General features: G+C 38.5%; 2 protein-coding genes across 5 annotated transcripts in view; both read right to left on the minus strand.

The window, feature by feature from the left end:
- mon2 (MON2 homolog, regulator of endosome-to-Golgi trafficking) overlaps positions 1-1,058 on the minus strand; it is a 174,531-nt gene extending 173,473 nt beyond the window's left edge. For all 4 annotated transcript variants that reach the window (XM_039760848.1, XM_039760846.1, XM_039760847.1 and 1 more), the window contains exon 1: positions 544-1,058. In XM_039760848.1, the coding sequence (XP_039616782.1) occupies positions 544-651 (108 nt within the window). In that variant the 5' untranslated portion in view covers positions 652-1,058. The remainder of the gene's footprint in view (positions 1-543) is intronic.
- Positions 1,059-22,713: 21,655 nt separating this feature from the next.
- The window catches only part of LOC120533831 (ubiquitin carboxyl-terminal hydrolase 15-like), a 209,991-nt gene continuing 205,068 nt past the window's right edge, over positions 22,714-27,636 (minus strand). Inside the window, exon 22 of the mRNA XM_039760853.1 lies at positions 22,714-24,505. Coding sequence (XP_039616787.1) covers positions 24,317-24,505 — 189 coding nt within the window. The 3' untranslated portion in view covers positions 22,714-24,316. The remainder of the gene's footprint in view (positions 24,506-27,636) is intronic.

A 27,636-nucleotide genomic window follows, 5' to 3' on the forward strand; every position in this document is an offset into this window, starting at 1 on the left:
ATAAGCGCTTCAGAGCTGTGCCATGCATGAAACCTAGAACGTAAAACAGCGCGGGCAGCTAACTAATTGATGGGCAGGAGGGCAGAGCCTCTTACCTTCTCCGAAAATCTACATACGTGGCATACGCCTCAAAGTCCTCCCTCCCTCAATTAACTTTTTTTAAAATTTCGTGGACACTGTCAGAAGAAAGGCTATCCTACTAGGAGCTTCGCGTAAACTAGACGAAACGATCAAACACAGCGATCCAAGAAAACAATGTTATAGGCGTTACAACCGCGCTTCTTTGGAAACAAAACCGCTCAGTCCAGATTCGTTGGACACCAGGAAATCTCAGTCTGCAACTTGTTTGGATGCTCAAACGGCGGATTTACTCTTCCTTACCCTTCCTTCCCCCCAACATCTGCGCCAACCCGGCCCGCGCCGGTCTATCCAAGCACACTTCTCTATTTTGTTCATGAGAGCCCATATGAACCCTTTCTCTTCTGTCAGTAACAGCCTGGAAAATTCCAAATTACCAAATAACCAACACGTCGGCCTGCTTACCTCTTTGACAGGAGGAAATTTCTTCTTGCACTCCATGGATAGAGATCGCAGATCGGTCTGCATATTCTCAAGTAATTTCTTCACTGCTTCGGGGCTGCTGGTCGACATTTCTACCTCTTCGATTACTCGTAAGTCCCCCCTCTGAAAATCGTGAAAAAATGTTTCCGTTGACAGGAACAATTAAACAAAAATAAAGGCAGGTCGTGAATAAATCGCCTCAGTTATTACAATAGAAATTGCACCCAAAAACGAAAAAAAGAATTACGGAGAAAAGGCAGCGAGCGCTACGCAGCGTCCATTCAGCGCTGCCACTCTCCCTGTCTGTGCCCCTTGCCAATCAGCGGGACAGCACGCTGCTCCCACTCAGCGGCAGCTCGCGACCATTGTAATCAACAGCTGCCCTCCTGCCCCGCATGAAGATTTCAATACTGCTTAATTTGAGTTCGGACTTCGTCGGGCACCCAATCATTTAGATGTGCCTTAGCGATCCCACAATTCCCGAACCAGGCTTGACACGTCACTCACACTTCCGTAAACAGTGCTGGCAGACCTAGTCGCATTTGACGCAGCGCCCCCTGCCGGCGTTCATTCGGCCGCCATGATTTCGCCACTCGACGCGGTGCGGTGGCCCTCTGCTGGTTTTTGTCTGCATTATGTCGCGGCGTCTTGACGGCAAAAATGAATATTAACGTGCAACATTTCAGGTAGGAGAGGTGTGCTTCTTTGATGGAACAGCATTTGCAAAAACGTTAATAAGTCAGTGGGCGGTTAATAAAAATGCATTAAATTAAAAGAAAATGAGGAAAAAACGACCACATATAATTTAGGTGCTTAAGCATTCCATCCTTCAGGTCATGTATAAAAAGCTCAGCAGAGCCAGATGCTAATTATGGTGAATGTCGGTTCAAAGAAGAGATCTCAGTGATACCTGTCTGTGTATCTGCATGTCCGTCAGTTAGCTATGTCTCTGTCATTCCAACAGTTGGCACCTCATAAACGTTTATATTAATAAAATGCATTCCAACAGATAGTGCATAACAAACATTTGTAGTACTAGACACGCAGATGTTAATCCTTTTATTAAGGTGGATTCTTAATTAGGCCAGTATCAGTGAGTGTAGGTATGTGCCCGCTTGTGGTCTGTAAAGGACTGGCATCCTTTTCCTGCGTTGTACTCAAGGTGTATTTTAGAAATGGATGTATGATGAAATGAAGAACAAAGAAAATTGAAAGTATTTTACTTTCTTTATATATTTTATTTTCGAAAACAAGACTATTTTATTGGCATGTTATTTAATCAAACATATAATAATCACACAACAGATAAAAACATTTAGTTTAAAATTAATACAAAGAAAAATAGAAATACAAAGGATTCGGGTAGTTATTAGCCTAGTAAAGAAACCTACAAAGATTGTCAATGTATCTTGCCCAAAATGGAACTTGTACGTATACCACATTCACAGTTGAGCAAAACTTGATTATACAAGTTAATATTATAAAGACTTTCACTGGGTTTTTTTTTTTGGCATAATTCTTTTTTTCTACAAAATACTAAATTTCAAATATTTTCTTAAGCCTATGTCACATTAGATGACCTTTCATTCAATTTTCAGCGATAGCCTTCATTTACATAATCTTAGCGATTCAGGGCACTCCTGTGAAGCCAACTGCCTAATGTAACATACCCAGACATTCACTCCATCTAGTCTCAAATAAAATCAAACAGGTCTGCTTTTGTCTTTAACTGGAAGGGCACACTATGTGTGAATGAACACTATCAACCAATGAATGTTTACCTGGAGGTAAAATACACAGCAGGAGGCAACAGGGAATAAGGAATATGCATGTTTTGAACATCGCAAGCAGAAGAGAGGCTTCTCTTTTCTGTTGTCTCATGCTTTACGTACTAAAACAGAATGGAAAGAAGAACATAGGACGAAATTGCAACTGAACTCACCCTACCTGTTAACCCCTTCATACAGCGGTTGCTCTGACAGGCACCATGGGGGCTTTGGACCTCACAAAGAGAAGAGAGGCTTATCTTTCTGATGTCTCATGCATTACATACTAAAACAGAATGGAAGGGCAGAGATTGCTGCTGAAATTGCTGCACCTATTAAATCTTCAAAGATCACTACCTCTGTCTGGCAGCACATTTACTGGTTATCAGAATAATGGGGCAAGCACAACTATGCTAGATGGTCTGCGCAAAATTGCTAAATATGACATTACCTGTTATTTAAATTGACATGGTCTAGAAACGAGATTGGCAACTGAAGTTGGCTAATCTGACATATCCCACGACTAGAACCTGCATAATGTGACATTGGCGTTATGGAAAGTCTTCTTTACGTTACATACCTCAACATGTTTTTGCAATATTTTTTAGGATGTTGTTTTAGTATTTTATAACTCCTAGCAAGTAGAAGCTTAATCAAATGAGCCTGAAGAACTGAATGGTCCCTCGTAAACATCTTATGTTTAAAGTTGTCTAATTATATTCAGTATGTATCTATTTGTGTTGCAGAGGGTTGCCCAGATGGCTAGGGTGTACCAAAGCCTAAACTGACACAAAGTATGGAGCCTAATATTTGCACTAGAGAGAGACAACACCCAGCATATGTGTCTTATTTCTACACAGCAGTGTGGTAACAGAAAAATGGATGGGGCAGTAGGTAATGCAGGTACACCACATTCCCTGGTATACTCTCGACATACCATAATTGCAAGCACCTTAACGAAAGAGAATGTTCCTAGGGAAGATACAGAAGAGATTTCACCTTGGGTATTAGGGAGCAGAGCAGTATGGACTTCTCAGCTCATAGACAAAAAGGCAGTGAAATGTCAGTATCACTCAACTGATGGAAGATCCCAAGTTGGAGAAGCTGGGTAGTGCTACTTTTTAAAAGTTCCAATAGATAGGAGGGTGGTCGTAATCCTACAGCCTGTGAGGTGACAATATGTAGTTCCTGACTGGAAGAGTCATTTTTGTCCTATAATATCAGGCAGTGTGGCAGCTGCTTGAAAAGATGGCCCTTACAGAGTAACATGCCGTAGCACTCAAGTTGCCAATGAGCCCTATCCAGGTATACTGGTAACCAAAGAAGAGCTTTTCCTCACCGTAAATGATATTCTGAGCCCCATTGGCAGTGAAAGTTGCCTCTTGTCAGTGTGCATATTGAAAAAGAGTTAGCATGAAAGCGCAGTAGCAAGAGGACATCAGGTTCAAAAACAAGAGAGATGTAGAGAGATGGGAACTCAGAAGAAAGAGTGCCTTGGTGATACTGGAGAAATGGGAAAGAGGGTTAACTACCTTACCTGGCACACTAACACAAGATAGCCCAGAGTGACAGCTGAGTTTATTATACCTTGGTTTACGTTGTATACTTTGTTTATCTCTCATTTGTGTGTTTCCTTTTTTAATAGCTTGTGTGACTCATTTGTGTAATGATGCCACAAGATTACTCACTCCTGTTGGAGTGTCCATAACAAAAATATCTGGCTTCATAATGATCTAAATTTTAAGAGCATTTCATTTCCTTATATATATCGAATAAAATGTTTTAGCTATAATTGCAGCCTCTGACAAGCAGTCCTAACCTAGTCACAAATTATTTGTTAGCTCCCTGCATACACGTTTTCATGCAATTTGCATGTGAACAGACACATACTGTGATATTTGCATGTGTTAAACAGGGCTTTTGTTTGACCAATCTCCCAAGTGTGAGCATAGCAACTGGCCTCAGATCTTTCTGTCAAACAGGAGCAGAACATACTTGATGCTGTTTCAGAGTTTAATCCACTGTTTTATGGAGGAGCTCACAGGGGCACATTCTGCTTACATTAAGATGACTTTGACAGCAGGGATATGAGGTCTTGAAAGACTTATTAGCTGGCCTAGGTGTATAGAGTAAGATGTGTGCTCGGTGCTGCTGATGGTAAGGTGAGCTTGTGCATTTTCTGATGGTTTTTGTTTTGTATTTGTTTCCTAAAATATAATTATTCTTGTTTTTATTATATTGACTTTCAGTTCTGAAGTGTTGCCATAGATGTGCCATGTGTTCAGGTTTTGCTTAAGCCCCTTTTCAATGTGACAGAAGACCCTTAACCTTGAAGCCATCTAGTATCAGCTCATAACCTGCAGCACCTCGGGCATAAACTCCAGGCACCCACACTAATAGCATTGTTAACACAGCACAGCATTTTGTAGCATTAATCAGCACAAAAAATGGATTTCATTCAATCCTAATGACATGACACTGTTAAAATTCCAAAATATATATTTGCTACAAGCAATGAAGCGTATCTTAAGTATTTTACTTGACATAATTCCATTAATTTTTTTATAAAGTATTTTTTTTAATCCGTGTGGTTGAACCCTGTGATGGACTGGAACCTTATCTAGAACTGTTTCCTGCCTTGCACCAAGTTCTGCCTGAATAGGCTCTGATTCCCAAACAAAAAAAAACACTTTAAAAAATAATTATGAACTTTTAGTCAATAGATAGATTCATAGATACTTTATTTGGCCCCACTGGGAAATTAAAATGTTACAAAAGGTCAATATATACACAAACACACATACTGTGGATGGTTGGAAGGAGCACAGGGTGACTGTATAAAGTGTTGGGGTTCTAGCTGGGTCAACCCCTTTTAAATGGAGTGGCGTAGAGCAAACAAAATAAGATATCAAGGGTGCAAAGGTTAACATAAATAACCATTTTGCCGCTATCTAAAATGGCTTTAATAAACAGATCACAGCATCTGAGCTCAATCCTCAATGCACTCTGGGACCAAATGAGATGGTGACATTAGGGAGTGTCAGATTCTTATAGCTCTCAGGCCGGAAGGGGCAAGGTTAGTTGCTTTCAAGGGACAACTTCTCCCTGCTGTAGAGGAGAAAAGTGATTAAACTGTTAGTGACAGTGCCATGAAGATTTCCCACTGACTTGCATGTAGGACTATATGTAAACTGCTCAAAAAAGTTAAAGGAACACTTTGAAAACACATCACATCTCAATAGGAAAAAAGTCCTCCTGGATATGGACTGGGCAATGTGTTAGGAACGAAAGGATGCCACATTGTTCAATAGAAATGAAAATTACCAACCTACAGAGGGTTGAATTCAACCATACCTCAAAAATTAAAGTGATAAAATGATGCATCAGGCTAGTGCATTTTGCAGAAATTTCATTGCAGCAACTCAAAATCGTACTCAGTAGTTTATATGGCCCCCACATGCTTGTATGCATGCCTGACAACATCGGAGCATGCTCCTAATGAGACGATGAATGGTGTCCTGGGGATCTCCTCCCAGATCTGGATCAGGGCCTCACTGAGCTCCTGGACAGTCTGAGGTGCAACCTATCAGCATCGGATGGAACGAAACAGAACATCCCAGAGGTGTTCTATTGGATTTAGGTCATGCGAGCATGTGGGCCAGTCAATGGTATCAATTCCTTCATCCTCCAGGAACTGCTTGAATACTCTCGCCACATTGTCGTGCACCAGGAGGAACCCAGAACCCATTGCACCAGCATAGGGTCTGACAATGGGTCCAAATATTACATCCCGATACCTAATGGCAGTCAAGGTGCCATTGTCTAGCCTGTAGAGGTCTGTGCATCCCTCCATGGATTTGCCTCCTCAGACCATCACTGACCCACCACCAAACTGGTCATGCTGAACAATGTTACAGGCAGCATAATGTTCTCCATGGCTTCTCCAGACCCTTTCACATTTGTCACATGTGCTCAGGTTGAATCTGCTCTCATCTGTGAACAGCACAGGTGGTGGACCTGTCAATTCTGGTATTCTATTGCAAATGCAAATTGAGCTCCATGGTGCTAAGCAGTGAGCACAGGGCCCACTAGAGGACGTCGGGCCTTCGTCATAAAGTCTGTTTCTGATTGTTTGGTCAGAGACATTCACACCAGTAGCCTGCTGGAGGTGATTTTCTAGGGCTCTGGCAGTGCTCATCCTGTTCATCCTTGCCCAAAGGAGCAGATACCGGTCCTGCTGATGGGTTAAGGACCTTCTTCAGCACTGTCTAGCTCTCCTAGAATCTCCTCCATGCCCTTGAGACTGTGCTGGGAGACACAGCAAACCTTCTGGTAATAGCACGTATTGATGTGCCATCCTGGAGAAGTTGGACTACCTGTGCAAGCTCTGTAGGGTTCAGGTATTGCCTCACGCTACTAGAAGTAACATATATATAGAAGACGTTGAAAAAAGTTGCAGGTTAAAATGTTGGGGCGCCAACATGGTCATCCCTGTTTAATTGAAACAATAGTCCAAGAAAAACTTGCACTGGATGGCACTAAACAAATGAAAATCAAGGTCCTAACTTAAAGAACCTTTCTCAATTGATAAAGCATCTCAGCGCCATGGTGGAAAGGTGCATTCTGTGGTGCATTCTCGTAAAGAGTTATTTACCCTCATTGGATGTCTTCTTGGGACTCTGGAGGGAAAAATAGAGGATAAATTTAGTACCAGTGCCCTCTCTTGACTCATGGTGGAAATACATTCCTTAGAAGAGCCCAGAGGATGAACCACAGAGGTGTATGCATGACAATATATATAATTTACATATACAGCATGTATATATTTTTTTAATATATCACTTAATATATAGGTATAATAAACACACACAAGACCTTTCTGGCTTGGATAATAGAGAGGTACTGCTGTCAATAATAGGGTCATAAGTGGGAGTAAGATGATGTCAGACCTGCTCAAATTGTACCAATAGTTTATATTTAATGTCATTAACATTTGAATAGAGTAGTATAACAGAGATTTGAATAAAACCACTTTAAAAAGACGTTAAGATCAAACAAACAACAAATGATAAATTCAAAAGAGCATACATGTAACGGCCGACCCCTTATTCCCAGCCGGCAGCTACACCTCCAAGACCTGTGGCCTGGATAATTAACTGAGAACCTTTCCTGCCAAGCCGCACTCTTACACAGATAAACTTTCCCCCCCAATCGACGGTTTGAAATGCAAAGACAATAAGCAGAATGTAAAATTAAACAAGAATAAATGTATTAAATGACACAAGACACGCCACAAGACAAATGTACACCCAAATATTCCTCCACCCCAACAATCCCAAAGCAAAACTGACAATATATATATACAAATCCCCTCCCTTGTCCACGTAACATATAACACACACCACACAAACGACAAATGACTAGCAACAGAATGATTGTGAGCTTGAGTCCGATACGTGAATAAATGTCCTGAATACGGGTACTGATTAGTGGCGATTGTAATGTTTGTATTTCCCGGCGTTTGGAACAACCTCACCGTGATTCCTCGGCGTGTGGTGAATGATGATTCGACCCCGGGGTCTTCAGCGGCAAGCAGGTTGAAAGGCAGTCCGGATGAATGAAAAACAAACTGGATGAAAGCGCAATGGAATGATTCGGCAGGCAAGTTGTGATCGTGAATGCGATATTGTTCTCCTCTTTTTCTCTCTCTCTCTCTCGTGCTAGTCCCTCCCTTCGTCTCCTCCTCTTCTCCTTAAATAGTCCGTGACAGTAGTAATTGATTAATTGATATACACAGGTGCTTTCCAGATTAGTGGTTGTGAACTCCTCCCATCATCCATCCTCCTTTACGGGGACAACATTAACTGATACACATACACGCAGTCAATGGGACAATGAAACGAGACACACACACAGCACTGACATTTAAACACTATGTGGCACCGCTACATACATATTTAGACCAAAGCGAAATTTTCCTTACAGGCCTATTTTATAATTCTTTGCAGTTTCATATAGTCTTACATATTTAAGGCTATTAAAGTAATGACAACCATACCTTACCATACCATGTCAAATCCCACCATCATTAAAATGTAGTCTCTTCACCAAGGTGGGTGAATATTGTTGTAATTCTTAGTTTCATTTCCTTTAGAAGAATCTTAGCACATTATTTTTGATATTTTGCTTATTACTAAGGTTGTTGTTATTTTTTAATATCTGACCGGCGATGTCATCAGGATGGCATTTTGAGCTTGCAACTTTCATGAGCATTATTTTGTTAGCAATGGCACTTTTTTACATCATTTTGACCTATGTTCTCGATATAAGGCAGTTAGAAATCTTTTGGTTTTGCTTGCAGACCTACCAATCTTGTTTTTTGTTTTTTGATTTTGAAGATTTAGCTTATTCTATTTCAGTCTCTTTAACTGATTATTTTTTGTTTTGCATCTTGGTGCTTCGTTTTTGAAAAATCCTCATAGACAATAGTAAAGGTGAGGGGCAGACATCTATATTTTGTTTTTTCCTTTAACAACACTAGGGGGCTTTGCCCCCTACTCGCTTCGCTCACCAAACAACCCCCAGCCTGCGCTATGCTCTGTTGTGAACAGGGGGGCTGAACGCACCCCAAGGAGACACGGTCGCTCCTCTGAAAACCCTCATAAATGGTGATACAATGGGAAACAAATACAGTTGTTTTTTTATCTCCACTTTGCCCGATCAGCTGCTGGCTTGCTGCTGCTGCCGTGCCATGTGATCTGCACCTCGTGCAGCACTTCAAACATTTAAAAGCCTGCACAGCAGCTGTCCTTTTGTTTCACTGCCTTGTCTCTCTTCTCTCCCAGACATCCTCAAACACTATTTGATCTCTTTTCGCTGTTCCATTATTTCACTGAGTAATATTTTCCATTTGTTTGCGCTAATGCAATTTTTACTATCATTTTTTTGAGACTTTCGAATTTTTCTACTTCCATTATCTCTAATCTGCTCGGCATGTGTATCACACCAATGTTTTTGAATTCTTTACGATGTTCTACTTTGTCATCTACTCTTTTTCTTTTTTCAGCCCCGGGCATGGTTAAATCTTTTGGCACAAAGTCTAGTCTTGTGGGAAGTGAAAGTGTCTTTCGGAGACGGTCACATCTCGTCTCTATGAACAGGTCTCATCTCATCCCAAGTTTTTTTATATAATAGAGAGATAAGAAATGTGACAAACAAGAGGAGACCATTCAGTTCATCAAGCTCATTTCTTTAGCTAATAGCTAAGCTGCCCCAGTATCTCAATCTGATCCATCTTGAAGGTTGTCAGGGTTACTGTTTCAACTACATGTCTCAGTAGTTTGTTCGAGTTTCCCACAACTCTTTGCATAAAAGAAGGGCTCTTAAATGCACCTCCTATTAATTTAACAGAGGTCAATACACTAGTGAGTTATAAATCAGTAGCCATAGTTCAAGTTCAAAGGACAAAACTAAACTTGTAATTTAAAATATGAATTTAAATGCTTTTTTCCTATTGCTAAAGTCTTTTGTTGATCTTTTCCGTTCATCCGAATGTAATTTTCAACACTGTTTAATGTGTAACAATCTGCTCATGAAACTAGAAGGTATTCCATGGTTTGCAGGCACCCTAATTCTACACATTTCAGCTTTGGCATTATACTGTAGTGGGTGAGTACTGCTGCCCTTGTTCTTGACAAGTTTCAGTCGGGTTTTAGAACAAATCACAGTACAGAAACTGCACTTGTTAAAGTAGTAAATGACTTGCAGGTAAATGCAGACAGAGGCCATTTATCTGTTCTCATCCTCTTAGATCTGAGTGCCGCATTTGTTACCATTGACCACAACATTCTTAGAAATCGCCTTAGTCAGTGGGTGGGCCTCTCAGGCAGTGTCTTAAATTGGTTTGAGTCTTACCTGGCAGGTAGAAAATTCTTTGTTAGTTGTGGTAATTATACTTCAAAGATGCATTATATTCTATATGGTGTTGCACAAGGATCTCTCCAGGGCCCACTGCTCTTTTTGAACTACTGTACATGCTTCCATTAGGTCAGATTATCTTGGGGCATAATGTGAACTACCACAGCTATGCTGATGGCACACAACTATATTTATCAATAGCGCCTGATGACCCCAACTCTCTTGATTCACTGACACAATGTCTTATTTGTGTTTCTGTGTGGATGAGTAGCAATTTTCTCAAACTAAATAAGGAGCAATTGGAAATCTTTGTGATTGGCAAAAATGGATATGATAAGGATGTTAGAAATAGACTTGATCCATTAGGCTTGAAAGTTAAGACAGAGGTAAAGAATTTAGGGGTAATTATTGACTCTAACCTAAATTTTAAATCACATATTAATCAGATTACTAGGACAGCATTTTTTCATTTAAGAAATATAGCAAAACATACAGTGGTGTGAAAAACTATTTGCCTCCTTCATGATTTCTTATTCTTTTGCATGTTTGTCACACAAAATGTTTCTGATCATCAAACACATTTAACCATTAGTCAAATATAACACAAGTAAACACAAAATGCAGTTTTTAAATGATGGTTTTTATTATTTAGGGAGAACAAAAAATCCAAACCTACATGGCCCTGTGTGAAAAGTAATTGCCCCTGAACCTAATAACTGGTTGGGCCACCCTTAGCAGCAATAACTGCAATGAAGCGTTTGTGATAACTTGCAGTGAGTCTTTTACAGCGCTCTGGAGGAATTTTGGCCGACTCATCTTTGCAGAATTGTTGTAATTCAGCTTTATTTGAGGGTTTTCTAGCATGAACCGCCTTTTTAAGGTCATGCCATAGCATCTCAATTGGATTCAGGTCAGGACTTTGACTAGGCCACTCCAAAGTCTTCATTTTGTTTTTCTTCAGCCGTTCAGAGGTGGATTTGCTGGTGTGTTTTGGGTCATTGTCCTGTTGCAGCACCAAGATCGCTTCAGCTTGAGTTGACGAACAGATGGCCGGACATTCTCCTACAGGATTTTTGGTAGACAGTAGAATTCATGGTTCCATCTATCACAGCAAGCCTTCCAGGTCCTGAAGCAGCAAAACAACCCCAGACCATCACACTACCACCACCATATTTTACTGTTGGTATGATGTTCTTTTTCTGAAATGCTGTGTTCCTTTTCGCCAGATGTAGCGGACATTTGCCTTACAAAAAGTTCAACTTTTGTCTTATCAGTCCACAAGGTAAGTCTTGGCAATCATTGAGATGTTTCTTAGCAAAATTGAGACGAGCCCTGATGTTCTTTTTGCTTAACAGTGGTTTGCGTCTTGGAAATCTGCCATGCAGGCCGTTTTTGCCCAGTCTCTTTCTTATGGTGGAGTCGTGAACACTGACCTTAATTGAGGCAAGTGAGGCCTGCAGTTCTTTAGACGTTGTCCTGGGGTCTTTTGTGACCTCTCGGATGAGTCGTCTCTGTGCTCTTGGGGTAATTATGGTCGGCCAGCCACTCCTGGGAAGGTTCACCACTGTTCCATGTTTTTGCCATTTGTGGATAATGGCTCTCACTGTGGTTCGCTGGAGTCCCAAAGCTTTAGAAATGGCTTTATAACCTTTACCAGACTGATAGATCTCAATTACTTCTGTTCTCATTTGTTCCTGAATTTCTTTGGATCTTGGCATGATGTCTAGCTTTTGAGGTGCTTTTGGTCTACTTCTCTGTGTCAGGCAGCTCCTATTTAAGTGATTTCTTGATTGAAACAGGTGTGGCAGTAATCAGGCCTGCGGGTGGCTACGGAAATTGAACTCAGGTGTGATACACCACAGTTAGGTTATTTTTAACAAGGGGGCAATTAGTTTTTCACACAGGGCCATGTAGGTTTGGATTTTTTTTCTCCCTAAATAATAAAAACCATCATTTAAAAACTGCATTTTGTGTTTACTTGTGTTATATTTGACTAATGGTTAAATGTGTTTGACGATCAGAAACATTTTGTGTGACAAACATGCAAAAGAATAAGAAATCAGTAAGGGGGCAAATAGTTTTTCACACCACTGTAGATCCCTTATAACTTTGCAAGATGCTGAAAAATTAGTTCACACTTTTGTTTTCAGTACTCTAGATTACTGTAACGCGCTGCTTTCAGTTCTACCCCAAAAATACATCAATCGATTACAAGTAGTGCAGAATGCAGCTGCTAGAATCTTAACTAGGAAAAGAAAATCCGAGCACATCTCTCCAGTTTTGATGTAACCACATTGGTTACCTGTACCATTTAGAATTGAATTTAAAATACTGCTTATTGTTTACAAAGCCTTAAATAATCTCACTCCATCCTATATTTCAGAAGGCCTCTCACCTTACACTCCAGATCGTAACCTTAGATCTTCAAATGAGTGTCTGCTTATAATTCCAAGAGCTAAACTTAAAAGAAGTGGTGAGGCGGCCTTCTGCTATAATGCACCTAAAATCTGGAATAGTTTACTGATAGAAATTCACCAGGCTAATACGGTGGAGCACTTTAAAAAAACTGCTAAAACCCCATTATTTTAACATGGCTTTATCATACCTTCATTTTAGTTTAACCCTGATATTCTGTATATGCATTGAATTATCTTTTTTTCATGTCTCGAAAATCTGTACTAATCCTATTTTCTCTGCTGTTCCGTTTCTGGTTTTCTGTGGTGGCAATCTGCGCCACCACCACCTGATTAAGGCACCATGCAGTCTCTACATTGATGGATTGAAGGCCAGATATCCACGTGACCATCATTGTTTAATTCTTCCATGTGGAGCGTGAAAACCATGAGGACTGATTGAGGTAATTTATGTTAGGTAGAATGGCTGGAAGGGGCTGGGCAGTCTCGTGGCCTTAAAACCCCTGCAGATTTTGTTTTTTGTCCAGCCATCTGGAGTTTTTTTTTTTCTGTCCTCCTTGGCCATCGGACCTTACTTTGTTCTTTGTTAATTAGCATTGCCAAATGTTTATATTTTTTTCTTGCTTTATCTTGTAAAGCAGTTTGAGCTACATCATTTGTATGAAAATGTGCTATGCAAATAAATTTTGTTGTTGCCCTACATTGGCTAGATCTGCACACAAAAAAGCTGACAAACATGCAGCTAAATAACAAGATGCACATTATTTCAGGCACTTTAAAATTCAACTTCCATCAGGCTTGGTGCTTGCTAACATTCCCCCCTCCTGCATTACTTAGAAAACCAGCAACATATCATTTGTTAAATAAAGTAAAACAATATCGAAATGGCTGCTCTACAATGACATGATACAACCTCCTCAACATTAAGTTTTACGTCGTTATCACCTATAGACAGATACAAGACCTTCTAATGTATTTGAACACTGAAGATCAAACTGGTGATTGGTAGTATTGATTAACACCATCTAGTGGACAACCCCACACTCTGACTGCCAGGTTAACCCTAACTCAAACCCTAAACCCACCTCCCACCTGGCCAGCAGGCCTTCTTAATCAATTTCACACAGGACAAGGCCTCTGTAATGCAATCAGCTTTTCCTAGTATCTGAGAAATGGCAGTACATGGAGATTCAGATGATGAATTACATTGCTCATTCTTGTCTTATATCAGTGTTGACTGGCTGCATATTTGTCATCTACACAATGTTGGTAAAGGCGCTTAAGAGTAGTTACAAAAAAGGTGAACTAAAGTAAAATAATAATTGTGACCATGATGACCTTTTGCATGACACAGCACATGCATTACATGCCTAACAACATACAGCGTCCTAATAACCAGAACCTTCAAAATGGCAGTGCCCATGAAAAACATGTTTAGGATCAAGTGCTACAGGACAAGATTACAAAATTAGCCATCACAAGTAAAGAGCTCCAAACTAAATAGAGGAACACAACATTAGGCATTCTTTTCTTAGCTACAGTACCAAGAACCTAGCATGAAAACCATTAACAATTCAAAAGATATCAAAGAAAGAACCTAGAGACAATCTTCTATCTTATAGCCACAAAAGCATACACAATGCTGAACACAAGAACCAACTCACTGAGAGCCGATGATTGAACATTAACAACTAATTGTTTGATATCCACTGAGTTGTTTTACTTGTGTCACTGCTAAAATCTCTTCAGTTTCAACTATGGGTACAGGCTCATTTTCCAGTAATTGTCAACCTGACAAAATAAAGTATAATGCTTTGTAACCTAACCTGTAACACGTCACAAAATTAAATCAGCTGAAAAACAAGGCACAGCACTTTTGTCTGGAATTCAGGTTCTTAGTTGTCTTTAAATAAGTCAAATTCTTATGATCCATAAAATCAACCATTGAAGTTCAATCCTGTCCAGCTGATGCCTCCCGACTTCCAGAGCCAACAAGATGGCTATTTATTTGCAATTGCCAATGTCAGGATAAACCCGCATGCAACTTCCCAAATACAGGAATGCCCCGTGATAAGACTGTGCCTATCCTCACTCTTGATGAATCTACTGCGACAGACGGCCACAGCCAGCTGGATGGAATGATTGGGGGAGAGCCCTTCTGGACGGCTGTGGCATCACTGACTCCCACAGGGCGTGCTGGGAGTTGGAGTTTGGCACAGTCCTGTTGGGTTCTGGGGGAGCTGTAGAACCCTGCTTTGAGTTTCCATCACACCTGGGAGTAGTTCCATTTAACCCTAAGGAGCCACCAGGAGCACTCACAGGTGTAACATAAAAGGAGCTACCTCACTCAATTCGGGGAGCCAGAGTAGCGAGGAAGAGAGACGAAGCTTGACCGTGGAGGAGTGGAGACGGAAAGGAGAGGAAAAGAAGACAGTAGGAACTGTGTATTTGGTGCTCTATTGTACTGTGCTACTGTGGGGAGTGACAGAAAAGCACTTCCACACTTGCAAATAAACGTGTGCTGTGCTGGAACTCGTGTCTCTGTCTGTCTGTGTTTGGATTGGGGCAACTGGAGTGCTTCTGGTTTCCACACTAATTTAAATCTGAACAGCAGCAAACTGTCAGCATGTACAGTAGCAACACTGGAGCTGACATTTAATCCCTTCAAAGTATCGCAAGCCTTTTGAACTTCAGGTTTCCACACAAATCCATTCTGTGACTTCCTGCTTAAATTAGCATTTATGTAAATATGCTATAAAGATATTAATAAAGTCATATTTAATAATTTAAAAACTAATGAAGCACTGAACCTATTTTACTAAACTAGGAATCAACCAATTCTTAATGGCCTGAACGTTTGCCATATTTATACTAAATCCATGATGAGAAATTTAACTTAAGGAAAGAAGAAACTATTTCTGAAACTCGCAATTCTATCATTTAGCACACAATTAGTTTTTCTGATTATTTTGGTATTTTTCAAATTGAAGTTTTCTCACAAATATGGTATACTGTATATAGGTTGCTACCCCAAATTGTGTTCTAAAGTTAAGCATTCTCTATACTGTAAATTTATAAAATTATCTTGCCCTAACTGGCAATTTAAAATGGTGGATAATGGGGCAAGGGGCACCATTGGAAAATAAAAATCTGAAAACGTGCTGATGAAGTGGCAAAAGTTTCAATATTAGAAAGCATGCCTTTTGTGTTACTGACACATGTTTGTGACAACAAAAGTGACGTGGAAATAATTCTTGTACTCCATATTCCTGGTACTACTTTTCTTATGGTAAGGATTCGCTAGTGTGAGTTCTCACATAAATCTGGAAGTAAATCAAAACTATCCACATGGCGTGAAAAGTTTCCTGTGATTTGGTCTTTTGAGAGGAAACCACACACCGGGTTGCTGAAAGGTTACTCTGGAAGAAGACAAATGCTGAGATGTTGTGCACAGAGGTCTTCTTTTAAAATAGCTGAACCTCATAATATTAGTGTTTTTTTTCTTTTTTTTTGTTTAAAAATGACATGTTTAAACTATTTTTCAATGTGTTTGTAATTGCAAGGTGCGATTCAGGACTTGACAACTGTCTCGGACATATTCGTTAAGTTTTCAAGCTTTTATTTTCCAGTGATGCCCCATGCATCATTAGTTTCTATTTGAAAGCTCCAGCGAGAGTAAGATATTTTTTAAAATGTATAGAAAATATTTAACTTTAGAACACAATTTTGCCTGACAAATGCATATATACCACATTTATAACTTATCCTTTAACTTGGACATGAACTTCATGCAAGTTCATTTCCTGCATGCTTTTCTTTTCTCTCTGTGCCAAGCCCGGCCATACCTTAAGAAAATGCTTGAAAACTCACACCAGCATGTCTCCTGTACAGCAACTTGATTTGCCATATCATCTTGATATTCCTCATACAGAGCATTCATAAAATGTCTGAAATTAAAGCTCTGTCATTCCACTCTAAGTTTGCAGAAGGGTCTTAATGCAGGGGTTCTCAACCTCAGTCCTATGCCCCACCTGTGGCTGCAGGTTTTTGTTCCAACCAGATTCCTAATCAGTGACAACACCTGATAACACTGATCTCATTTAATTAGCTGGTATTTTTTTCTTTTATTCGACATTCAGAAAAGCACAGCAGCATGATTTTTACATTTATAAGACATTTAGAAATATTTCTGCTTTTGCTATAGATTTAAATGTTTAACTCTCTTTTGTTGATTTCATTATATTTTGCTCTTTCTCTGTGCAGTTTTTCCCCCTTCATTGTATCTTATTAATGACAATTAAAAATGAGCAGAGCAGATACACTGACAAACAACAGTGAATAATCAAAGGCTGCAACTAATTTAACATCAGACCCATTAATTAGTAAATAATGGATTAATTAAACAATTAGAACACCTAGAAAAGTAGAATGAAAATCAAGATGAAAATACTGTTAAAAAGAAAAAAATACATTATTCCTATGTACTGTAACTGCTTGGTACATTTTAATATATATACAGTATATATATTGTTTTTAGCAAACTTAGTTTTTTAATTAATATATTGTTCCTTAAACATAGAACTTGGGAAATATCAGTTCACTTAATTAGACCAGGAGTTCAATTAAAAACAGAAGCTGACTGGAACAAAAACCTTCAGCTTCAGGGGGTTATGAACATATACTGCATTTTTTTTTAATTCTTTCTGTATCATTACAGCAAAGGTGATTTTTGGTCCCTAATAGAAGTTGGTAATTCGGAAGCCTTGCTAGTCCAGAAATTACAAAGAATATGTTAGATTTTTCTGTGACAAAAGAGAATGGTTGGAGGTCAAAACTGAATGGTCACTGGCTTAAGGTATTCAGTAATGTTCTGGATAAGGAATCAGAAGCTTATTAAATATACAGTAGCTACTGATGTCAGTGTAGCACCAATGGTGGCCACCAAATTCTAAGCTGCACATTTAACTGTTGCTGTAAGGAATGGGCTGGCCCTTTACCTCATAAGACAAACTAAAACACAAATTTAGGATTAGGAACATACAAAGAGACGTCAATGGTAGTGTGGTACACAAGCATTAACATTTTTGCTATGCTATAGCCATTTTCTAGAGCTCCCCTTGTTCTAGTCATATTGTCTAAGTTGGCACTGTAGTCAAAAATGACAATTCAAATTTTTGGCTTGTGTCTAATTGTTTTTTTATGTCACTGTTCAAATTGATTTTGCAAGCAATTCAAAAGTTCCCCACATGCACAAAATTAACAAAAACAAATTTGTCAGACAGTTACAACCTAATAGACCACCAAGAACACCAATACCATGCTGGCTGAGGTGCTATCTGACTTTGTTTTCAGTGCAGTGCAGGAGGTCTACAAATTTGGGAGCTCCTTATGACAAGAAAGAGATACAAAAATGGACAGATTGCAGTTGTTGCTTTGAATGAAATTATCACTCCATTATCTGTAAATGGACCTGAAAGAGAAGCCAGGACTGGACTGTATCAACATTTTGAAGCAAAACAGTTGTTTGACAATTTCATGTTGTTAAGGGGGTTGTTCAATTATTTATATCATTACCTGTCTCCAAATGTTTCTTGGAATAAGACTTGCCATTTCAGAAAACACATAGCAACTGGGCTGTTTAGAATGTTGACAGTCACCCCAAATTCAAGTGGAGGATTCTTCTTGCGTTTGGGTGCACTCTTTGTTTTTGCTGCGTGATCCTTTGTCTGTGATGTGCAGTGCTTTCTTCAGTTCGACACTGCTTTATCATCTGCAACTTCAAACAGTATAACTTTGCAAAGCAGGGGCCCAAGCCCAGGTCCAGGTCCCTTCCACTTTCTCATGCTGTCTCACAATTGCTTCACTATTCTCTGCTCCCACACCATTCCTGCAGACAGTGATGATGTGGTTGTTATAGGAGACCATAAAAAAGTGTTGTTTCCCTATTACAGTAGTTAAAAATGTGAAAAGAAGAGCTCCAACAGTCCTTGAGAAGCACAAGGGCAGGACCATTGGGACAACTGTAATCCATTGAGGCCAATGATACCCGATATCGACAGTCAGAACTCCTGAAGACAGACTTCACATTCCTCATTCAGGCCACGAAGGAGAGGGCCCTGGCTGGGAAAATAGCTGTATTATGTCCACCTATCACACTGCGTAAATCAGACAAAACCTACAGCTGATTCCTGGCTTTAAATACATGGATAAGAACCTTCTGCGTGTGGTGAAATATCAGCTTCATTGACAACTGGGACTTCTGGGAGAGACTACTTTTCTACAAACACGATGACCTGAATTTAAACAGATTTGGCTCTCGTGTCCTCTCTGACAATATTTCAAAGGTAATTTGTCTTTCTTGACTATGTAGCTTTAGTCCTAATGTTAATCATAATTATGTGTTAGGATGTGATAATTCTGTAGTCATTTCACCTATGCAGAAGATGTGCACTGTATTAAATGAAATATAATGACAGAGCATCAATCCATCCATCATCCAACCTGCTATATCCCAACTATAAGGTCACGGGGGTCCGCCGGAGCCAATCCCAGCCAACACTGGGCGCAAAGCAGGAAACAAACCTCTGGCAGGGCGCCAGCCCACCGCAGACAGATCAAAGTTTAACTAGAAAATCCAGTCAAAGCGGAAAAACCATGATGAACTTAATTACCTGTTCAAGTTGCCCTAACACTCAATTGAATTGAGCTCTGCTCTTGTGAGACCATAAATGTGGCTCTTCTACCTGTAAATATTAAGAGTGTTAACCAGTAAGATTTTTTACATTAATGATCTTATCAGTGATAGGAAAATCGACTTTCTTACACTAAGTAAAATGTGGCTCAGCTCTGATGGTGCGGCAGTGTTAATTGAAGCAGCACCTCTGAAATACAGTTTTGTTCGCCAAGGCAAAAAAGGCAGCAGGTTAGCAAGTATTTACTCAAACAGATTAAACTGTAAAAATGTTGGTTTTGGTACTTTCGAGTATCTTGCCATAGTTATAGAAAGTGTCCCAGTCTTTCTTATATATATATATATATATATATATATATATATATATATATATATATATATATATATATATATCTCCTTTATAGATCTCCAAAATATAATGCATCTTTTATTGAGGAATTCTAAGAATTAGTATCTATAATAATGACTAACTATAACAGGTTCTTAATGGTAAGCAATGGTAATTTTCATGTGGATAAGCAGTGTGACCCAAAAGCTAGAGAATTCATGAACTTACTGGACTCTTTTGATTTGAGTCAGCATGTCATACTAAGGTAAGGGCTGCAGCTGATATAGTGGCCCTGAAAATGACAGTTAAGAAATCCTCCAGCACTATTATACCTTGTCTGATTTAAAGAGAACATGCCGAAGAGCCGAGTGTAAATGGAGAAAAAACTAAACATCATCCAACCCGCTATAACCCAACTACAGGGTCACAGGGGTCTGCTGGAGCCAATACCAGCCAACACATGGCACAAGGCAGGAAACAAACCCCAGGGCAGGTTGCCAGCCCACCTCAGGGCAACTAAACTGATAGTCCACTATGAAGTTTTGAAGGCACAAATAACTGAATATAACAACATAATCTGCCTTGAAATACAGCCCTATATATTATAAACTAGCTGTGCCCCGCGACTCCGCCTGCGTAGTAGTTAAACGTGATAAACTTTAAAAATCAATAAACAAACAGGTATCGCTAGCTAAGTGGGGGCAAGGTATGCTCCAAAACGTGGAGAGAGGTAGACTGATTCGAACGGAGGCTGGCATGTGAATGAGGAGGTCCCCCTCTCCCGACGTCAGGCTCGCCATGGCTCGTAACCTCTGTCTCAGATTAGTTGAATAAATCGCTCTTGCAAGCGAACTGTGATACTTACTGCAATGAGAGAAGTTGCAAAATCATCCGGAATGTTCAAGCAAATTATAGAATAAAACCCGATGTAAATCCATTAAGTAGTTCTCTCATGAAAAGTGGACAGACATACAGACAGAGGATTTTATATCTATAGAGATAATGCTAGTAATCCAAGAGTTTTATTCTCATCTATTGATCGTCTTCTAAACCCAGCTCACTCAATGGAATGCCTGCTAAAAACTGTTAGTGAAAGTTGCAACGCTTTAATAAATAAATGATTTTAGAAATAATATAGCACATCTCCCCAAAGTTAATCCTGTTAAACCTTAGCATGCTTTTTTAAGCGAGTTAAATGTTTTCACTGGAATAGATCTACCTGAACTACACAGAATAATTTCTTAGCTGAAATCCTCCAATATGCGTCCTTGACCCTGTACCAACAACAGGCTTTTTCAAAGAAGTCTACGATGTCCTAACTGACAGTGTACTTGACATTGTGAACTCATCATTAGATGATAAACCCCTGCTCAAGAAAAATAATCTTAACTCCTCTGTTTTTGTTATCTTTAAGACATCTTCTAACCTTCCTTTCTTAAGTAAATTCTAGAAAAGGAAGTTATTAAGCAGTTGAAAAATTACTTGAATAAACATTCTATCCTTCATAAGTCTCTTTTGGGTTTTAGAACAAATCATAGTACAGAAGCTGCACTGCTTAAAGTAGTAAATGATTTACGCGCTAATGCAGACAGAGGTTCATGTTCTCTTAGACTTGAGTGTAGACCACAGTATACTTATAAATTGCCTTAGACAACCTGAAAGCCTCTCTGGCAGCGTCTTAAATTGGTTTCAGTCTTACTTAACAGGTGGAAGATTCTTTGTTAGTTGTGGTGATTGTACTTCAGAGACCCATGATATTTTATACGCTGTACCACAAGGATCTTTTCTAGGTCAGCTGCTCTTTTCAATCTACTTGCTACCATTAGGTCAGATTATCTCAAAGCACAAGGCAAGTTACCAAAGCTATGCAGACGACGCACAGCTTTATTTATCAATAGCGTCTAATGACCCCAACACTAGATACCACAGGGATCTATTTTGTATCTGCTGCTCTACATGCTTCCATTAGGTCAGATTATCCAAAAGGACAAAGTGAGCTACCACCGCTATTCAGATGTCACACAGCTGTATTTATTGGTAGCGCCTGATGACCCTGATCCTCTTGGCTTTTCTGATCCAATGTCTTAGCAGTATTTCTGAATGGATGAGTAGTAACTTTCTCAAACTAAATAAGGAAAAAATAGAAATCTTAGTGATTGGCAAACATGGATATTGAGAGGGCATTAGAAATAAATTTAATCCCTTAGGTTTAAAAGTGAAGGCAGAGGTAAAGAATTTAGGGGTAATCATTGACTCTGACCTAAAATTGAAATCTCTTATTAAGCAGATTACAAGGACTGCATTTTTTCATTTAAGGAAAATAGCAATAATTAGACCTCTGACAACTTTACAACACACTGAAAAAATAATTCACACTTTTTTTTTTAGTCAACTAGATTACGGTAATGCACTCACAATAGGAACTGCGGTGGGCTGGCGCCCTGCCCGGGGTTTGTTTCCTGCCTTGAGCCCAGTGTTGGCTGGGATTGGCTTCGGCAGACCCCTGTGACCCTGTAGTTAGGATATAGCGGGTTGGATGATGGATAGATGAACTCACAATAGAAAAACCTCAGAAAGATATAAATTGGTTACAATTAGTGCAGAATGTAGCAGTCAGAATCTTAACTAGAAAAAGAAAATTTGAGCACATCTCACCAGTTTTAGTGTTGTTACATTGGTTACCTGTGTCGTTCAGACTTTAAAATACTAATATTTTATAAAGCTTTAAATAATCTTGCTCCATCCTATATTTTGGAATCCCTGTCCCTCTACACTCCCAAGTCATAACCTCAGATCTTCTAATGAAGGTGTGCTTATAATTCCATGACCCAGGCTTAAAAGAAGTGGCGAGGTAGCCTTTTGCTGTTATGTTCCTAAATTCTGGAATACTTAAAACAAAATCACCAGGCTAATGCTGTGGAACATTTTAAAAACACTGCTGAAGTGTATAATTTTAATATGGCTTTTTCACAGCTACATTTAAGTTGTATTTCTAATAGATTACCAAAGTAAAAGAAAACATGAAGCAAATCAGAATAAGGCCTTGCATAACTTTATTACCTTTGTATAAATAAACATGCGCAGTTCAAATGTGAACCCAAAATAACTCAAGTGCAGACAAAATATGAACTCCTGTCATGCGGGAGGTATATATTAACTTTATAAATGTTTTAAATCAAAATATTACTTTAAAATAAAAGAAAAAAACACCAACAAAAAAATAATGATTACAGTGCAATAGCCATTTCCCTTGATCGTATAATGTCCTGGTTTCATAAATTGCTTTAAGTAATGCAAACATGTAAATAAAATAATTTACCAAATGTGCACTCACAGAGTGAACCCTTTATTTACAATATTTATAGCCTACTATCATACTTTTGTTTCAATTTCTTAATTATTTAATTGCTGCTTTTGGGGTTTAATGCCTTTACATGTATTGCAGATATGTGTTGAGCAACATGACATCTGAAAATCAATGCAAAGGCAATATAGTCAAAAAGAAACAAAACCACACACACCCAAAATTACACTACTTCAAAGGCATTAATCAAACATTGGTACTTTAGCCCCTTTGCATATACTTATAGATAAAAAAAATATTATAACTATGCAAGGGTATTTGTTTGTTTAAACATAATAAATAAATGTTATATTTGTTATACATTTTAATGTTTTGTAAGGCTTTGGTGATTAATTTCTGAATAAAATACATTTCCAATTCAATTCATACATTTGCCACCAATAAATACAAACCTAAAATTAAAAACTGAGTAATGCAAGATGCTTTCTATCATACAAATAATTTAACATTTTAATTTTTGAACAAATAAATTTAACTTTAAATCCAAAAAGCCATAATTTTTACAAAGGAAAGCATAAATTTGGCAACGTGCATCTCAGTCAATAACAAATCTGATAAACCTACCTACTGGAAAAAGGGGCTTATTTTAAAAGAGGTATTAGTCAATATACTGCAAATATTTAAAATTCAAAAACAGCAGCTTTTAAAATGATCACAACCTCATATATGCATGTTTGTGTGCAAATCAGATATACACACATACACACAAGCAAACACATGTTAAGTTGTCTTTCTTTAAAAGAACTATTGACCACATATAGGTTTTACTGCAATTCTAAGGCAATATTATCTCAAAAGTCACAGACAGAAAATGTATAAAACAGCTGCAGTTATTGTGGCACACATTCAACATATTTATGGGATCATGAAAAAATGTGATCATAACTGCTTATTTTTATCAAGTTATGAGCACTTACATTTTAGTGCTTATATTAAATATTTACATGAGAAAAATGAAATGCAATAAATATAATGCATATTATTGACATTCAAAAACAATGAAAAATTCAAACATTCTTTTTTTATGTCAGAAGGGAACAGATGCACTCTAAAGTCATCAGCCCCCAATTACAATCTTTATTCCAAGGTTTCAAGTGTATATTACCAGTTGTTAAATGCAGTTTTCATAATATTGTTGCATTAAAAAATGCAACCAGCATTGTATCATTGTGCAATTTAAACATCTAACCTATATTCTATTGCCTGTTCAGAAAGAATCATTTGCCAAGGCAAAATTCTGCTAGTAAATTGTTTCTAAAGAATCAATTGTTACATTTAACTAGTGTGCATACAGTTCTCATTGTCTACATCATGTTCATCATTTTCATTTAAATCTTCATCACTGTCTACTGGAGCACCTACAGTAGATGGAGCATCACTCTTGTTTTTGCGGTCAAGTGCAAAATACCCTGTTCCAGTGATAGTGTCCTGCCTTTGATAAAAAAGAACATAAGCAGCTTTCGACTGTAAAGATGAAAAAGAAAATTAAGGTATTAGAAAACATGAAAATAGCATTTTTTGTAAATTATACATACTATAATGCTGAGATGTTACAGGCATTACTCTTGGTTTAGTTTTTATCTTTAAGCTTCTGTCATTCTGAACACTGAGACAATACAGTATATAAAACATGAATATTTGAAATTCCAGTTTCATTTTTTTTAAATTTGACTTATATTTTAAGGTTTTCCGTTGTCTAAACATGGTTATGTGGCTCATCACATATCTTTAAAACAAATATTAGTTTCTAGATATACTGGGGTAATATATAATCAATCATGTCCAAAGTTTTATACATATATATATATATATATATATATATATATATATAAACACACATACATATATATATATATATATATATATATACACATACACATACATACATATACATACATATATATATATACATATATACATATATACATACATACATATATATATATATATATATATATATATACATATATATATATACATACATATATATACATATATATATATACATACATATATATACATATATATACATACATATATATACATATATATATATATACATATATATACATATATACATATATATATATATACACATACATATATGTATATATATATATACATACATATATACATATATATATACACTCACCTAAAGGATTATTAGGAACACCATACTAATATGGTGTTTGACCCTTTCACCTTCAGAACTGCCTTAATTCTCGTGGCATTGATTCAACAAGGTGCTGAAAGCATTCTTTAGAAATGTTGGCCGATATTGATAGGATAGCATCTTGCAGTTGATGGAGATTTGTGGGATGCACATCCAGGTACGAAGCTCCCGTTCCACCACATCCCAAAGATGCTCTATTGGGTTGAGATCTGGTGACTGTGGGGGCCATTTTAGTACAGTGAACTCATTGTCATGTTCAAGAAACCAATTTGAAATGATTTGAGCTTTGTGACATGGTGCATTATCCTGCTGGAAGTAGCCATCAGAGGATGGGTACATGGTGGTCATGAAGGGAAAGGACATGGTTAGAAACAATGCTCAGGTAGCCCGTGGCATTTAAACGATGCCCAGTTGGCACTAAGGGGCCTAAAGTGTGCCAAGAAAACATCCCCACACCATTACACCACCACCACCAGCCTGCACAGTGGTAACAAGGCATGATGGATCCATGTTCTCATTCTGTTTACGCCAAATTCTGACTCTACTATTTGAATGTCTCAACAGAAATGAGACTCATAGACCAGGCAACATTTTCCAGTCTTCAACTGTCCAATTTTGGTGAGCTCATGCAAATTGTAGCCTCTTTTTCCTATTTGTAGTGGAGATGAGTGGTACCCGGTGGGGTCTTCTGCTGTTGTAGCCCATCCGCCTCAAGGTTGTGCGTGTTGTGGCTTCACAAATGCTTTGCTGCATACCTCGGTTGTAACGAGTGGTTATTTCAGTCAAAGTTGCTCTTCTATCAGCTTGAATCAGTCGGCCCATTCTCCTCTGACCTCTAGCATCAACAAGGCATTTTCGCCCACAGGACTGCCGCATGCTGGATGTTTTTCCCTTTTCACACCATTCTTTGTAAACCCTAGAAATGGTTGTGCGTGAAAATCCCAGTAACTGAGCAGATTGTGAAATACTCAGAATGGCCCGTCTGGCACCAACAGCCATGCCACGCTCAAAATTGCTTAAATCACCTTTCTTTCCCATTCTGACATTCAGTTTGGAGTTCAGGAGATTGTCTTGACCAGGACCACACCCCTAAATGCATTGAAGCAGCTGCCATGTGATTGGTTGATTAGATAATTGCATTAATGAGAAATTGAACAGGTGTTCCTAATATATATATACACATACATACATATATATACATATACATACATATATATGTACATATATACACATACATATACATACATATATACACATACATATATATACATATATACACACACACATATATATCTATACTAATAAAAGGCAAAGCCCTCACTCACGCACTCACTCACTCACTCATCACTAATTCTTCAACTTCCCGTGTGGGTGGAAGGCTGAAATTTGGCAGGTTCATTCCTTACAAAAGTTGGGCAGGTTTCATTTCGAAATTCTACGCGTAATGGTCATAACTGGAAGCTGTTTTTCTCCATTTACTGTAATGGAGATGAGCTTGAACGGAGTGGGGGCGGAGTTTCGTGTGACATCATCACGCCTCACACGTAATCACGCAGTACATAGAAAATCAGGAAGACCTCCAAAAAGTGCTGAAGAAAACATGCATTATATAATTGAGAAGGCAGCGAAACAATAAGAAGCGAGCGAGTAACATATACAACCATATTGATGAGTTCTGCTACTTCGGAAACAAAGCACGATGTAAACCTACACTTTAAATTAAGTTCATAGACAGGCTGCCGCTGGCGTTTGTAATTTAGTGCCTGCCCATATAAGGCCGTCCGTCAGCGGCAATCCAATAGCAAACTCCCACTAAATATTCACGGGTTAAGGACTGTGCTTATGCAGAGGAAGATGAGATGGTCAGCGTGGTGTTTGGCACAAACTCAGCGAAACTGCGAGAGAAAGTTTTAAGTGCCAGGACTAAGGTAACATTAAATACAGCCATGGACATAGCACGAGATGGCACCAGCACAACTGGGGAACTTCGATGCATGTACACTGAGCGGCTCACGTGAACTGGCGAGTGCACAGATAAAAGCAACAGTTCCAAAGCGCTGAACAAAACCGAATTACACAATTGAAAAGGCAGCAAAAAATATGAAGCGTCTGATACATACAAGCATATTCATAAATGCTGCTACTGTGGAAACAAAGCACACGGTGGAAAAAGTCAATGTCCCGCTAAAGGAAGACAGTGTAAAAAACCCGTGCATGCAGTGTGTCAGGTCTCAGATAAAGAAGAAGAGCGAGCTGTTTATTGATGCAGTAAGAAACGAATCGATGAATGAAACCTGTCATCTTTACAACGATTGACAAACACGGAATGTAACTTGAACACAACACATCCTACAAATACAAACCTGATTGAAAGAAATAATGATAATCAAATCCTTGATGACAGCAACACTCAGTAACACTC

Source organism: Polypterus senegalus, chromosome 8 (assembly GCF_016835505.1).
Source record: "Polypterus senegalus isolate Bchr_013 chromosome 8, ASM1683550v1, whole genome shotgun sequence".
Lineage (NCBI taxonomy): Eukaryota > Metazoa > Chordata > Cladistia > Polypteriformes > Polypteridae > Polypterus > Polypterus senegalus.